The sequence below is a fragment of the Excalfactoria chinensis genome, chromosome 3, assembly GCF_039878825.1.
Source record: "Excalfactoria chinensis isolate bCotChi1 chromosome 3, bCotChi1.hap2, whole genome shotgun sequence".
NCBI classification, from domain to species: domain Eukaryota; kingdom Metazoa; phylum Chordata; class Aves; order Galliformes; family Phasianidae; genus Excalfactoria; species Excalfactoria chinensis.
Window position 1 is genome coordinate 82,082,385 of NC_092827.1, and position 16,342 is coordinate 82,098,726.

Here is a 16,342-nt window from a genome sequence, read left to right on the forward strand (position 1 = left end):
CCACAACATGTTTAAATGAACCTGTGTTAGTTCATATGTGTGCATATAGAAAATGATGGCCCCAACTCCCATTGCACAGTGTGCTGACCTGTGAGTTTACCCTTCACATCCTCATAACTACAGACTATATTTGCATTGACTATCATATGCTCAAGAGCCTGGATGATCCCTGTGCAAGGATCAAGTACTTCATGTTTTTAAAAGAAGACTTATCACTTTATCAACTTGGGGATTACAAGCATGAAGCCCTGATTTGAAAGACTTATGTGATAGTATGTCTCAAGGAGTGTTTGCAGATAAAACATGCTTGGTGGGCCCCAAATGCTCAGTTTAGAGTCTTGCTGCTATCCCTTTGAATGACCTTGAGCAGCTCCTTTCTTATTGCTGCAGCTCTGATTTCTGTTGAATTTGTTTGTTTGCAACTGGCAATATTCTGGAAGCTTCTGCATAGCACTCTGTAAAATGAGTCCTGATTTCATTTTGGCTGTTAGGCCCTGGAATGTTCAACAGATTAAAAACACTTTCAAGCATATTCTTAACTCTTTCTCAGACCTGCCTATTTTAACAGGCCATCATGCCTTTCTGAAATGTGGTTATTTTTCCTGAAATATTCTGTATGTACATTAGTCATTCTGGGTTTCTGCGGACTGGTAAAACCTCAGGGTAGTCACAGCCATCACAAAACTATCATATAGTTGTACACATTTTATAGCTTGAATGTAGAGGTAGTTGCATCAGCACAACCAAGATAGTAGCAATGCAGCAGCAAAAAGAAGTAGCTGGCACAAAGGAATTAACAATTTCTGAAGCTGGCATTACTGCTGGAGATATTTATTGCAACGCAGCAGGACATGAGCTCTCAACATAATCTAGCCTTAGTAAGTCTATTCCTATATTACCAATAGCACAGTAACTTTTGAAACTTAAGTAGGGCATAGTGAGCAGTGTAGCTGAAGATAAACAGACCTCGGTGTCCTGTGGAGGCTTTTGAGCACCAGTCCTACTCTCTGGGAGCACTCTGTGAAGGAGCACATGGGGAAAATAGCCAAGAATGAATGTTACATAGACATTCTGCATTGATCTTTGGAGACGATGAGGGTTGGAATGGGATAAGTTGGGGGAAATGGAAACACAGTCAATTAAAGATGAACAAGACTGTAATTTGTTTTTCTCTATGGAAAATGTGATCTTTGTGACTACTACATATTAATTACAAAAATATTGGAATGAATAGGGACTTTGTGGTATCTATCTATCTATCTCAGTGGTATTAACTTGCCAGAAGAGAACACTAAATGCAAAACAAAAACTTGCATAATAACAACTACAAAAAATTCACAAGATAGCTTGTGAGCCAGTTTTCATTTCAAGTTTACTTCATTAATATTAGAATCCTTCTTTTACCCAGAATTTCGGCAAATGGACATACCACACCATGTGACAATTTTCTCATGTCTTTTACAGTATTTTCTGTGTAGCTTTTTCCCCTGAAGAGAATAGGCAATGTGAGGATATACTTATTTAACTGGATGTTTATTGGCCTTATTACAGACCTTCTTTAACAGGAGATGAAAAATGTGCCTCAAGTGCTGTTTCTTTCCATGTCACTGCAAAGGCATGACAGACAGTTAATCTAGATGTAAATGGTGACATCGCAGATGATGGTGTTTGATCACATGAACTGACCAAACTGCTTGTACAGGAGCTCCAGACAATAAACACACAAGAAATGTGTGGTAAGCCAAGTGGGGGCTTAACTGAAAAGTCCGTTACATTGAAGAGTCATTCTTTACTGAAAATGTCTCTGAAAATGCTTATTCTCAAGTCAGATTGGAAATGGAGATTTGTCAGTCTTTGTACATCTGTGTACAGGCAGTACCAGTTCAATGCCTCCTCAGGACTGTGGACAGAACTGATTTTTTTGAACATGGATGGCACAACAAGAAGTGTTAGAGGTCAGGATGTCTAAATATGGGCTGGCTCTCATGGCCAGCAGTGTTCCTCTCCAAGCTGGCTGTCACACAACCACCCCTTGCCAACCCATGGGGGCTGCCTGTCTGCAGGAACAGAGCAGCCGGGGCAAGCAGTGCCCAGGGCTGAGCTGGCCCCGTGACATCTGGTGTGCATCTCCAGACCACCTAGTGGAGTCTACTGAAAAGTAGCACACATGGCCATGATTCTGGCTTTCAGTTTTTCAAGTTGTAATGAAATCCTTTTTTGTTTGGATGTGCTATAAAGCCCTATGATCTATTTTAGCTGGATTACCAGAGGCAAGTTTTTAAAAGCTGCACTGCCAAATGTGCTAATCCATCTCAAGTTACGTCAAGGATATCCACAGCATATGAAAGTGCAAGTTGGCCTGGCATCATTAGAACTTGTAAGTAAACAAATGGTAAACTTTATGACCCATAGTGGGCTTAGAATATCTTCCATGTATTTAGTACATACGTACCTATACATTACATAAAAGCATTCAGCAATGATTTTCAGGAAGCCTGCCTGGCAGTTAGAAGTAAAATACTTTTTCTGTATTTCATAATGTCAAAAAATGTGGACAAGACTGAACCAGCTGAAGAACTGCAGGCAATGCCCTCTCTGCAAAGCTTGAACTCTCCCTATATTTATCTGAAGCAGATGTTCCAGGCAGGATGCACACTGCAGCCAGAGGTGAGGATGGAGGTGTACAGGACTTGAATCCATTTCAGTACAGCTCCCACATCCTGTTTACACATAGCTGCTGGCCTGAGAACAACACTGAGGGGGGAAAAAAAGGAAGGGGTGGGGGTTGTGATAGGAAGGAACGGTTGATTGGAGTCATGATAGTGACACCACTACTAGGCATGTGCATTGGGAGTGCTACAGACTATGGTTCCCTCCGCATCTCCCATTACCAGCAACATTTTCTCTGCTACTTTGGCATGCTGTCTCCTGTCATAAGGAAGGGGAAAGGAAGAGTGGAAGGGCACTTCCTTTATTTAAAAAAAAAAAAAAAAGAGAGAGAGAGAGAGTGCTGAGACACTATGCTTTCCCTGCTATTCAGCAATGCTCCACAGATTGAAGGAAAGACACATCTGGAATTCACTGAGCTAACTTTTCAGTCACATTAAAATCATAGGTGTATTTGTAATAGTAGAAAAGGTCTTGCTGAATCACCAATGGGCAATGAGAACTATTCATAATGCTAAGCTCCATTTGAACGGTCATTTTGTAAGAGGATGGATTTTGCAGGCTAGGTACTTAATTGCAATTTGATTTCTACATACATGCAGCAGTGAAAGGCCTGCACGTGCCCTTGCATTTCGAGCCTCATTCCCTACAGCAATTCCTCATCATCCACACATACTCCTGATTAATGTTATGGAGATAGAAAGTATGTATGTTCCTCTTCCTATGTTTTTTTTTTTTTTTTTTTGTTTTTTTTTTTTTACATTTAAATGGGATCAATGGGGGCCCAGCTTTTCCTTGTCAAAGCTTCAGAAAACTGCTCATGGCAAATTTCCCAGGAGGCAGAAATGGAAGAAGCAGTTTTTCCAGGTTGTTTTTCACAAAGTTCACAACGCGAGCTGGGAACACTATGTATCAGTTAGGCATCCCTGTAATATTATATTCTGCAGAGATTGGCTACTGGCTTCACACCTCTATGGTCATGCACAGATACAACATGGGGTAGCTTGAAGAACATACATATATCTTCCTCTGCTAAAATGATATGAACTTATCAACACTACAGGTGTATTTTCAGCTCATATTTTAAAATACTTGAGAAGCAGAATGTATGTGTGACACATTCAGTGCCAGAAGTGATAAACTGATTTATTTCACTAGGACAGTATAAAAGAAGTTGAAAACTTATTAAAAAGTCTGAAAAATTACATTATTGTAGGGACTTATTTTAAAACTTTTTTTTTTTTTTTTTTTTTTTTTTTTTTTTTTTTTTTTTTTAAGCTTCAATCTATGCTGTGCTTGGAAGTCAATCTTCAGATAAGGAACAGTAGTCAATCTCTTTGTTGGTTCTCCTTTGTATAAAACTCCCTATTGAGTTCCTTTTCCTCTGAAAGTCTATAAAAAGGACTAATTGAGACCTTACTGTATTATTACTAGCCATCCCTTCTCACATTTATGTAGCTTTTTATTTACAATGTTCTTTTAAAGAAAAATAAGCAAACACTGCATAAGTACTAAAAAGCATCTGTCTCAGCATCAGGTGCAGGCTGACTGAAAAGTGTTCAATTTTGTGTCACAAAAAGCTTTAGAACAGGATGAAGCACTCTAATCTGAAATGCAGACACTAACTGGAGAAGGAGACTATTTTATATTTCCTAATATTTTCTAGTTCCATATTTTTTTCCAGTATTTCACAGAAGAATCAGGTCTTTTGCACTATTTTTTGGTGGTGTCATCAAATGTCTGGCAAATAATTCAGTTTAAAAGTTAATGAAAACTGAAATGTTTTGAGGAAAAACAGTTGCTGGTAGGCAAACAATAATATCCCATTTCCTGACTTTTAAGCCTTTGGCCTTCAAAGAGAGTGTATGCTTTGCTACTGCCACATGAAAATACCCCCAAGATGGTGCCTAAAGCAAAGGTCTTATGAATAACAGCATAGTATCAAAGATGCATTGGAACTGGTGGTATATCGCTTAGCTGGGCTGAGGTGAATGGGATGAAGTTCAACAAGGCCAAGTGCCAGGTCCTGCACTTTTGCCACAATAACCCCATGCAACACTACAGGCTTGTGCAGACTGACTAGATGGCTGTGAAGAGGAAACAGACCTGGGGGTGTTGACCAGAGCTCAGCTGAACATGAGCTGACAGTGTGCCCAGGTGGTCAAGAGGGCCAACGGCATCCTGGCCTGCATTAGAAATATCAGGAGCAGGGAGGTAATCATCCCCCTGTACTCAGCACTGGTGAGGCTGCAGCTTGAGTACTGTGTCCAGTTTTGGGTCCGTCACTACAAGAAAGACATGGAAGCCCTGGAATGTGTCCAGAGATGGGCAATGAATCTGGTGAGAGTGAGCACAGGTCTTGTAAGGAGTGGCTAAAGGATCTGGGATTTTTTTAGTCTGGAGGAGGCTCAGGGGAGATCTCATTGCACTCTATAACTTCCTGAAGGTAGGTTGGGATGAGGAGGGGCTTGGCCTCTTCTCTCAGGCAACAAGCAGGACCCAAGGAAATGGCCACAAGTTGTATCAGTGGAGAACTTACTCTCTCAGAGAGTGGTCAGGGACTGGAATGGTCTGCCCGCGGTGGTAGTGGAGTCGCTGTCCCTGGCAGTGTTCAGGATGTGTCTGGATGAGGTGCTATGAGATATAGTTTAGTAGCTTAGTGGGTAGTAATGGTGATAGAAGGATGGTTGGACTGGATGATCTCATAGATCCTTTCCAAACCTGTGATTCTATGATTCTAGATGTGGTACTAAGGGACATGAGTTAGTGGGCAATATTGATAATAGCTGACAGTTGGACTAGATAATCTTGGAGGTTACTTTTCATGCCTCAGTGATCCTATATTAGTCTTACTTCATGTTTTACTGTGCTGCTTTCCCTTTTCTCTCTGCAGTGTGTTCCACAGTACCTGCCCCTTCAGAGGGGACCCAAGTGAGTTAGCCTTTGATGTGCAGATGAACTGGCCTTCAGGTGTTCATTCATATTATGCACATATCCATCTTAAGTCTATGTGTTCCATATCTCTATATATCTGTATCTAACTCCTCCATTTCATTTATCCGTTTTAACTTTCCTTTAGCAACCTTACTTCAGTTTTACTGATGAGTTTGCTCAGATCAGGATAATGTGCACTAGACAGACTGAAATTTGGCCAGACCTCAGAACTGAACCTATTATGAGCTGTAGGCTGGATTAGAAAACTCCTGAGGTCCCTTCCAATTGGATTCCAATTATTCTCTGCTCCTATTATTGGAAGGAACAGAAAGGCAGGGCATGGAAAGGAAAGGATAAGATCCATTTAGACCTAGAAGAAGTGCGTCCTCATTTCATGGTGCTGCTTTATAATCGCTGCCCTCTAAAAGAAAAAGTGTAGAAGTGTAGGTAAGCACACAGGACAATCTCCTTGCAAAATAAGTAACAACCCCGAACACTTCAGTACTGAGGAAGTCCCTGAAGCACAGGGAAATCCAACAACAATCCTCATACTGGAAAAGAGGAAATGGGTAGAAGTAAAATCCATCTATGTATGGCTTTGTATTCCTGGGAGGCTCAAATAATCATTACAAAAATATTTCTTCATCATACATTTACACATCAGGACATTGAAGATGTCAAATCTGCCTGTCCCATAAAAGAAATCGTAAAGGTTTCAAAATGTAATTTATTCATAAAATATTGCTTTATCTTGATCTTCCAGTTTTCTCTTAATTTCTCCCACTCTCAAACTGGTAAGAAGCCTGTTATGAATCAGGAGCTGTAATTCTACCAAATACAGTGTATCAGTGTGCCTGGGAGAGACAGATGTAGAGTCTTACTGTATCAGATTTTCTGGATATATAGCTTCAAGTTAATTTAGCCATTTAGAGTAAATGAGGGGATGAATGAATAACTAGAATCTCAAAGGTAAATGTTCCCTATTATTAGCAGATCTGCTGTCCCCTCAGTGATGTATCAGAGCACATGCTATATCCTGTTTGAAAAAAAAATATTTTCTACAGCCCAGTCTCAATTGCATAAGACAGGCTTCACCTTTTTCCACTCGTCAGCCATGTAATGCTAAGAACAACATAGTTGGTAAGTCACCTGGGTATTTATAGCTATTTTCTCAGAGAGAAGCACTGTTGCTAAACTCCACTAGTAAACAATAATCTATTACAATAAGAGAAATAGCATACTGATTTCATTTTAAATAGTGTCTTTGATCCTAAAGCTAGTTTACTATGTGACTTCCAACTGGGGGAAAAATAAATAAATAAATAAAGGCATTCATGTTTTATGGCCTTTTCCTTTAGAGAGCAGTTCCCTTTTAGACTGAAGTTTGCTTAGTAAATATATTATATTTTGTGTGAATAGATGTTTAAATTAAGCAGGGGTTTCTTACCTCTGGGTGACATGGCAGTAGAATTAAACTGGTCAGATGTCTCAGTTGCATGGTCCATGTAGCTTTTTAGTTTGGCCAGAAATCAATGGAGGAGATGCCCCCCCAACAACATTCGCTTGTCTGAACCAGAGCACCACAGCTACAGAAGGGCACTGTACTGAGCCAACCTCACAAAGTTTGGGTAATCTCAATGCAAAGAAAAGCTCCAAAATTCTCTCTTTAAATCAGCTTTATATCTCTTTCAGCCTGAAGAAAGGCAAGAGGTATATATTGTAGGCTAGCATCTGACTCTTACATATATTAAATGTCCTTTAGTTTGAATATTTATCCAGACCTTGTCCACAGCACTACAGATTCCTGGCTCCAGAAGTAATTCACGCTAACTTATGATTCCTCCTGCAATGTGGTGTTGGACTGGAAGGCAAATATAGAGAAGGAAGAAATTTAAATTGAATTGATATTCTAATCATTTTCAAATGAGTGAAATCCAATACTGGTTTTAAATATTAATATTAATCTTCCCAGCAGTGTGTGCAAGGGTGTTACACCCCTTATCTGCATTCAGAAAAAGATGTTTTTGCTTGCCAGTTCTTCTATTACTTTGGCATCTGTAATAACAAGTAATGCCCTCTCAAATTACACTTTCTGCTACTAGTAAACTATGACGTAACTGCTGCCACTGAAACCTGGTGGGATGGTTTTCACAAGTAGAGTGAGGCTATCATTATTTACAAAGCTGCTCAAGCTGCATGGGGCTATAAGCAATCTGATCAAGCTGTAGTTAGACTGAATGACCTTTAAGGGTCCCTTCAAACTCAAACAATTCTGTGATTCTATGACATATCCATAAGAAATGTATGGCCTTTTGTCTCGCTCCAATTTGCAGGAGAGAGGCAAGGTTCTTTGATATGTGTATATACCCGGCGTGAGATTAAGAAGCAACGGTTCAAATGTTGGTCCAACCAGTTTATTAAAGTCCTGGCCGTTTTAGGGAGATGGGGAAGGGAAGGTGGGCGATAGGAAAAGTAGGAAAAAATAAGCAAGGAGTCTGTAGAGAGCAAGAGAGATAGTCACCACCGTAGGTCCAGCGAGGTACACCGTAGGTCCGTAGATTTCAGGAACTCGTCTGATCACCGCGGGGGATGGGAGAAAGTCAGGGAGCACTGCAGCAAGCCGGCCTTCCGAAGAGGTTTCCCCTCAGGGAATTCTCCGTCAAAGCCATCTTTGGGAGTTCGTCTCCAGAGATCGTCTCCCAGATCGTCTCCAAAAATCGTCTCCCAAAGTTCGTCTCCCAAAGTTCGTCTCCCAAAGTTCGTCTCCCAAAGTTCGTCTCCCAAAGTTCGTCTCCCAAAGTTCGTCTCCCAAAATCCCCAGTTTAGCGAGGGCCTTTTATCCCCCATTTCGGTGGGGTTGTTTTTCTTCTTCTTTGAAGTTTGAGGATATCTCGAACAAACACTGAATGTCTAAACAAGCATCTTCTGAAGGCAAACACTCTTTGTAAAATGGTTTAAAACCAGCTTTTGTGACATTCCTGGCCCACAGATAAGCCAGCAGGGGTTGGTGGTGCCTCTGTTTGCCAGACACAAGCATTATCGCCTTCTGCAGTGGTCCGCTCCTTCAAGCAGCACCCCTGAAAAAGACTGCTTGTCCTGTCTCTGCTTATCTTTGCAATCATAAGCAGAGATGGCACAATAGCAACCACCATTCACCCTCCTAGATAGTTAGCAGTCGCCAGTCAGAGTCTTATCATCAGAAAAACCTCACGAAGCAAGCTTTGAGACAACAAAAGAAAACCAGATCTGTCCTTCACACCACCCCGTGGCTCAAAGGTTGCTTGAAACTGATGTGCAAATGACCATTCACGGTGGTGAGGAAAGGAAAAAAAAAAAAGTAAGCATAAGGGAAAAGAGGGATGGGGGATAATGGGGAATTAAATGTTAACATCATCATAATCATTCAATCAAAACCTTGATTGATAACACATTAAACATAAGGTTACTTGTAAGGTCATAATTATTTTCAGTCAATACAGTCATACAGGCATGTATTTTAGATCTCTTTAAAATAATAATTACAGAAAGTTATTTAGAGCTATAGTCACTTATTCCCATTGTTACTTGCTTTACCCTTAGCTCCCTTTTCTATTTAATTAGTAAGCTTTTTCTTGTTGATCTGCTCCTACTATTGTTACAAAGATCATCAATAGGCAGTCATTCTTGATGCAGTACAGAGTGAGATGCACCCGTATCTACCAGAAAACAAACATCTTTACACTGCTGTGTGCACAATGCGTTCAGTCCACTGGGGGCAAAACTCATCCTGGGATCTTCAGGTCCTGATCTAGTGCAGCTGCTATTGTTCTTCCCAATTCTTTCACTACAGTCCCTCTTTCAATATAATTTCCAAACTCCATCAATAAATTTGTCCGGGTCCCTTACTTAAGTTCCTTTAACGTGTATATTACTGGAAGAAAATGAAGACATTCTTGTTCAGACTAGCAAAAGACCTTCAGTGGTGCAAACAGTTCAGCAGACAAGGAGGGATAAAATCGAAAGATTGTAACTATTCCTGCCAGACAGACCCTCTTGGCATGATCACGGGATGTCTAGCTTGCACACCTGGCATGGGTGTGAGCAGATATTATAAAGACCATTGGCAAGCTCGCCAAACCTGAGGCGGCTTGGAGTGAGTGGCAAGAGACCATGGGTTCGTGTATGACCAAGGAGCAAGTGGCGAAGACAGAGGAGCAAACGGCAGATAGCCAAATCGTGGAAGAGGAGCAGACGGAGCAGACGACGGGTAGTCAAATCATGGATGAGGAGCAGGCGGAGGATTCTCAGATCATGGAGGAGGAGCAGCGGGAGCAGATCACAGATACTCAAATCATGGACGACCCCATAATCTACGCGTGGAATCCGCTCTACGAAGTCCCAGCCTGGAACAGATGGAGAAGACGACCTGCGCAGAAGGAGGTGAGCGCCAACATCAAGCTGCATCTCGCGCAGGATTGGTTCCATGGCAGGATGGGACCAGGGTGCAGTGGGCGGCTCATCGCTGAGCGGGTGCTGAGGGAGTACTGCACCATGAAGGGGGCTCCCGATGGCTCCTTCCTTGTCAGGGAGAGCGGGACATTCATTGGGGACTACGTCCTGTCCATCTGGCGTAATGGAGGGGTGCAGCACTGTCGCATCCATTGGTGGCAGGATGCCAACAGCCACAGGTACTTTCTTACCAACAACAGAATCTTCAACAGTCTCTATGACCTCATCTCCTATTACCAGAAGACACCGCTGAGGTACAACGAAATGGAGTTGAGACTGACAGTGCCTGTGCCTCGTTCCAAAGACTGGGTGCCGCGGGACGGCACCAGAGGATCGAGCACAGCTCCAGCGCCATCTTCCTCAGGGCAGGATGGAAGATCCAGCACCATCGTGCGTGAAAAGAGAGTCGTATTTAATAAGGCACTTGACCAAGTTCATATTATTTAAGTTCATTGTTCACAATAAAAGTTTTTGTTCTGCACTAACCACAGAGTCCGTGTCTAATTACCACAGGTAAACTTTGATCGTATTTGCCTTTCTTAACCTGTATGAGACACTGCATTCTTATCCCTACCTGGGGTTTCTACTACGCACACCAAATTGATCGCTTACTTTGTCTGTAATACTGGTCCTAGCAGGGGTAATAATTAGCACTAAACTAAGGGCGCGTGCACTTCCAATGTTGTGCTTTTGTCCCTATTCGGAAGTAATGATTTGTTTACTTTCTGATCACAAGCGGCAGAGGGTGGGGGGGCGGTGAGGGAGAGCAGCACAGGGATGCGTTCTCTTGTGGCACTTCCACTGCCGTTTACCATTAACAATTACATTTCCATATATCGTTTGCATTTATACTTACATATACCATAAACATTTAACAATCACAAAGACAGTGACCATAAACAATAGTATCAAATAAAATAAATAAATAGGGGTATTTGTGTCAGTTGCTTTCTCCATTCAGGAAGTCCCAGTGTAAGCCAAGATCCAGACAGGAATTCTTTTTGTTTTGTTTTGTTTTCACATCGTTCACCTCTTATCAGTCCTGATACCGCTGTTATACCTTGCCAGTCCTTGCCTTCTTCAGCCTGCCTGTCCCAAACTTTCTCACTTTCCAAACTCTCATCATTACATAAACTCACTTTATCTTTAGCCCTTTTTCCTTTATACACTATCCCACTATTTGTACCTTCAGTCACACTTCCACATACCCTCAATTATATAATTACACTTTCTTATACCATCAAAGCAGCTTGTCCCATTCCCTTCAGAACCCACAGATTAAACAATACAGTTGGCTCATAAAAACTCTGAACCAAATTGTGAAGTTTTAAGAGATCCAAGGACTGATATCAATCACAATCCACAACCACAACAAACAAAACATAAAACTATTGCAACCGAAATATGAAATCAAGAGGTATATTCAGCATTCCAGCAAGATCACATCTTCAATTTTCCTGTCACAAAACACAAATGGTTAAAGTCAGCTATCAGCCATTCTGTGTTCAGTAAAGGTCCCACGAGGATCTTCTGTAAAATAAAACAAGACAACTTGCCCTTTTGGGGCTAACGTTAATACAATTAAAAAATGAGGGAACAATCCAGCAAGAGTTGATTTTACATTTCTTTATCGGGGTGTCCTTAGCCTTCCAAGGATATTTGTTAAGGGATTTCATTAAGATTAGGGAAACTGTCCTCAGGTTAGCTGAGTCAGTTGACACAGGCTGGCCAGGGAGATAAGTGTTTCCCTAGCTTATCAGTAACTGTATTGTGACTCACAGGGGCAATTGGCAGGAGTGGTGAGGCCTTGGGACAGAAGGTGTTAAATCGAGGATCTCCTTTTGTTGTGAGCTTTCTAATACATCCACCCTTCACTGCCTTCCCCCCCCCCACCTCCCACTCATCTGGGGGAGGGGGCGAAAGCATCAGCTTTCCTTGAGCTTCCTGAGCTTTTGTTCTGGCCACCAGTTAACTAATTTCTCTAGTCTGACTGTGGGTAATCCATTCATCAAATCTCGTGGAACACCCTTTTGCCAGCCAAGTGCCCAGAGACGATTACGTTTATGCCCAATATTTCGCCTACCTGTTCTTACTGGCAATGAGACCCTTCCAGTTTCACTAAGCTTTGGACTAGGTGGCCCAGGGGCAAGGCTGACTGCTGCAAGCCTCACTTCCCTTGGGTCAAATTTACTAGTGTTAGAAATCACCGGCCCATATTTTCTTTCATAGTTAATTAATTCTTGGGCAACCTCCCCCCATGTCCATACTTTATATCCTGACTGCAGATGGTTAGAGGTTACAGTTCCTTCTAATGCTGCCTGGGTTCTTTCTCTCTGAGGCAAAGCTTGTATTTTTCCTTGTAGTTGTATACCTATAGGTTTCAGTGATTCTGGAAGCCCCCTAATTAAAGGAGTCATCCTTTCAGGATCAACAGGCATCATCATAGGTGATTCGTGATGTGGCTGCAACTTTCTATCATACATCATTTGCAAACAGGCAGCCTTTTGGACACTTTCCACTAATTGATCAGCTGTTCCAGTAATGGCAAGAGGGTCTCCCCTTTCTAAAGGGTTAAGACCACCTGCCCAATAGGCAGCCCTCTGCGTTAGGGACCAGGGAGCACGGTTGTTACCAGTAGTTAAAAATACTCCTGGCCCCCAATAACCCTCAGCCTCCTTTTCGGTTAGCATTATTTGGTCTCCACCAGTTAGACTGACTCTCCATACATACTCCGTTTCTGATTCTTTTGGAGAACGGCTAAAATCCTTTTTCAGTTTTGCTAATTCAGTGACAGAGAAGGGAATTTCTTTAACATTCATTTTAGGATCCAGGTCCTCACCATTATCAAATGCATATTCAGTTTTTATCAAAGGACGCAATTGGGTTGGCGAGTCCTCTAATTTGTCAAGCCCTTCCCTCATTCCTTGTAGTTCCTTCTGAGGAAAAGTTTTTTCTTGAGGCAAATTATGGACAACAGTATTGCTAGTATTCTTATACGCTAACAGTTCCTTAAAAGCCATTTGCAACAAAACTGAATTATGTTTCTCTCTTTGTAATTGTTCCTCAAGGTTCAATATTTGATTCTGCAGAGTTTTTACCAACTCTTGCATTACTTTAACTGATTCCTGTAATGCTTGTATGGTTTGGGTTTCTGCCGAATGCTTTTCATCTCGGAACTCCACGGCTGCTTTTAAAGCTGCACCGAGTACCGCACAAATAAACGATTTTCCTTTCCCGGCTCGGGTACGAGCCCCATGTTGTAAAACACAAATGCGGTCTGAAACACTCTGCAAGTTATGCCAGTTTTGTCGTGCCCAATCCACCCCTGATAAAGAGGGCCGAGCACCGTGCTTTTCTAAAAGGTCAAATAGCACATTTTCACTTTTCATAGTGGCAATACTTTCACTCATTTCTCAATACCCTAAAAGATCTACACTAAGGGAAGAAAAGGTACACTTAACTCCTTACCCCTCCCCAGGGAGGCACGCACCAATCAAACAAATGTAAATGCTACAATCATGCCTCCCTTTTGTTTAGAGGAGCACACAAAGACAGCAGGCTAAAACAACACCTTTTGGGTTAAATCGCCCCTTATTTTCCTGCGAGGCCACACAGAGGAAAAAAAACTGCAAATTCCGCACCTAGGTTACAAGACACCCTCAATCCTTGCAACTCGGAGAGGTGCGCACAGAACAAGTTTAAACAACGCAAATTCTCAAATCACTCCTCCCTTACACAAAAGACCAAGAAGCACAATCAACTCTTACAAAGAACGTGTAAACACCTAAATCGCTCCTGGCTATCCTGTCAGGCCAGAAAAACTTCAAGCTTCAAGCCACCAAAGTTACCAAATGCTTCAAACTTTCTTAAAGAGGAATAAACTTCTTGGAGAGCAACACACGCTTTACGTCAAAAAATTACTTCCTCACTTCCCCAAGAGGTGCACACACAAAACTTTTCAAATTCCAAAACACGTTACAAGTTACTTAAACCACAAAAAATGCAAAATTGTCTTCTCGAGGAGGCACTCACGTATAAAACAAAAGCAAACAGTCAAAATTAATTCATACGTCCCCAAGAGGTAAACACAAAAGCAAGTAAAGTTTCAGAATATGGAGCGGTCTTCCTGGAGAGGTGCTCACATCTAAGTTACCAAAACTGTCGCTCCTTGCAACTCCAGGAGGTGCACATAGAAAAGTTTCAGGCTATATCTGGGAGGACAACACTCTCACGGCGGGTATCCTGTCCGTGAAGCCAATAATAAATGTCTCGCTCCAATTTGCAGGAGAGAGGCAAGGTTCTTTGATATGTGTATATACCCGGCGTGAGATTAAGAAGCAACGGTTCAAATGTTGGTCCAACCAGTTTATTAAAGTCCTGGCCGTTTTAGGGAGATGGGGAAGGGAAGGTGGGCGATAGGAAAAGTAGGAAAAAATAAGCAAGGAGTCTGTAGAGAGCAAGAGAGATAGTCACCACCGTAGGTCCAGCGAGGTACACCGTAGGTCCGTAGATTTCAGGAACTCGTCTGATCACCGCGGGGGATGGGAGAAAGTCAGGGAGCACTGCAGCAAGCCGGCCTTCCGAAGAGGTTTCCCCTCAGGGAATTCTCCGTCAAAGCCATCTTTGGGAGTTCGTCTCCAGAGATCGTCTCCCAGATCGTCTCCAAAAATCGTCTCCCAAAGTTCGTCTCCCAAAGTTCGTCTCCCAAAATCCCCAGTTTAGCGAGGGCCTTTTATCCCCCATTTCGGTGGGGTTGTTTTTCTTCTTCTTTGAAGTTTGAGGATATCTCGAACAAACACTGAATGTCTAAACAAGCATCTTCTGAAGGCAAACACTCTTTGTAAAATGGTTTAAAACCAGCTTTTGTGACATTCCTGGCCCACAGATAAGCCAGCAGGGGTTGGTGGTGCCTCTGTTTGCCAGACACAAGCATTATCGCCTTCTGCAGTGGTCCGCTCCTTCAAGCAGCACCCCTGAAAAAGACTGCTTGTCCTGTCTCTGCTTATCTTTGCAATCATAAGCAGAGATGGCACAATAGCAACCACCATTCACCCTCCTAGATAGTTAGCAGTCGCCAGTCAGAGTCTTATCATCAGAAAAACCTCACGAAGCAAGCTTTGAGACAACAAAAGAAAACCAGATCTGTCCTTCACACCTTTTTATTCTTTTCCAGATCGGGCTGAATGCTACAACTGAATTAAAGCAATCTTCAGTTTTAAGAAGCTTTTGAATTCCTTGAAGTTGGATGGATTTATCAATCCAGAGCTGGAACAAAACTGATTGAGAACCTTCAAAGAGAGATTATGTTTCCAAAACATGAGGACAAGTATGACCTTACTGTAAAACTATGTGCTTTAGCCTCTGGGTAAAAGTGGTGTACGAGAGGTTTATTTATGTTTAGGTGTGTAAATAAACAGTAAGGGTTTGGACACTCTTCTAATATTTCAAATGGAGTCTGCCAGCAGTCTTTTATTTCTATTATGGCTTCAGGACATTAAGACCACAGAAACACAGCTAAATTAGATGTTACAAATGCAGATGTATTCGTGGCACCTCTTGCTTTCACATATAGGGGCCTCAATTCAGTTGAACATGTACTTTATTTGAAAGTAGGGATAGCAGCAGTCTGGCATGCTGCCCTCTAAATTGTTTCTCTATGTAAAGGTAGCAGAACCAGGTCCTTTGTTTTGATTGATCTGATGATTAAACAAGGATAACCCTATATTGACCATGACTAGCTTGAAAATTATACTGAATGCATTTATACAAACATAATATATGGAGTTTTTTTACGCTATAAAAATAAAACTACTTTGCTCATAGAGTGCTACACAGTAGATTTTACAACGGTAAAATACACCTGAAAGAATGCGAACCATAAAGACAATCAATTATCAGAAGATTGTATCTTTTCCACGTGTAATTTTTTCAATTCCTGAAGTATTTTTTTTCCTGAAGCATTACTGTACTACTTAGAAAACCTTAAAACAATAACAACAAAATTCCCCAGATTGTTGTGACACCAGAAATGGCAATAGCCAATCACTGAACATTGTTGTTTTCATGCCTTCTGTGATCAATTGGTTTCTAAACACAAGGACAAAATTAATAGTCTGATGTAGATACCATCTCTGCACTAAGCCTGGAAGCAACTTGTATGATTCAAAGAGCCTGTTCTGGAGAGGCAAACACTGTATTATACCCTTTATAGCACTCTGTTGTAGTCCAGGTTTAGGCAGAGAGCCATATAAAT

General features: G+C 41.7%; 1 protein-coding gene across 1 annotated transcript; it reads right to left on the reverse strand.

Moving 5' to 3' along the window:
- Window positions 1-11,726: 11,726 nt before the first annotated feature.
- LOC140250664 (uncharacterized) lies at window positions 11,727-13,689 on the reverse strand. Its single transcript, XM_072333532.1, has one exon. The coding sequence runs from the start codon at window positions 13,497-13,499 to the stop codon at window positions 12,015-12,017; it is 1,485 nt and encodes a 494-aa protein (XP_072189633.1). The 5' UTR covers window positions 13,500-13,689; the 3' UTR covers window positions 11,727-12,014.
- Between the last annotated feature and the right edge of the window lie 2,653 nt (window positions 13,690-16,342).

Excerpts from the sequence above, each read along its gene's own strand:
- LOC140250664 (XM_072333532.1), bottom strand. The coding sequence starts at position 13,499 with ATGAGTGAAAGTATTGCCACTATGAAAAGTGAAAATGTGCTATTTGAC.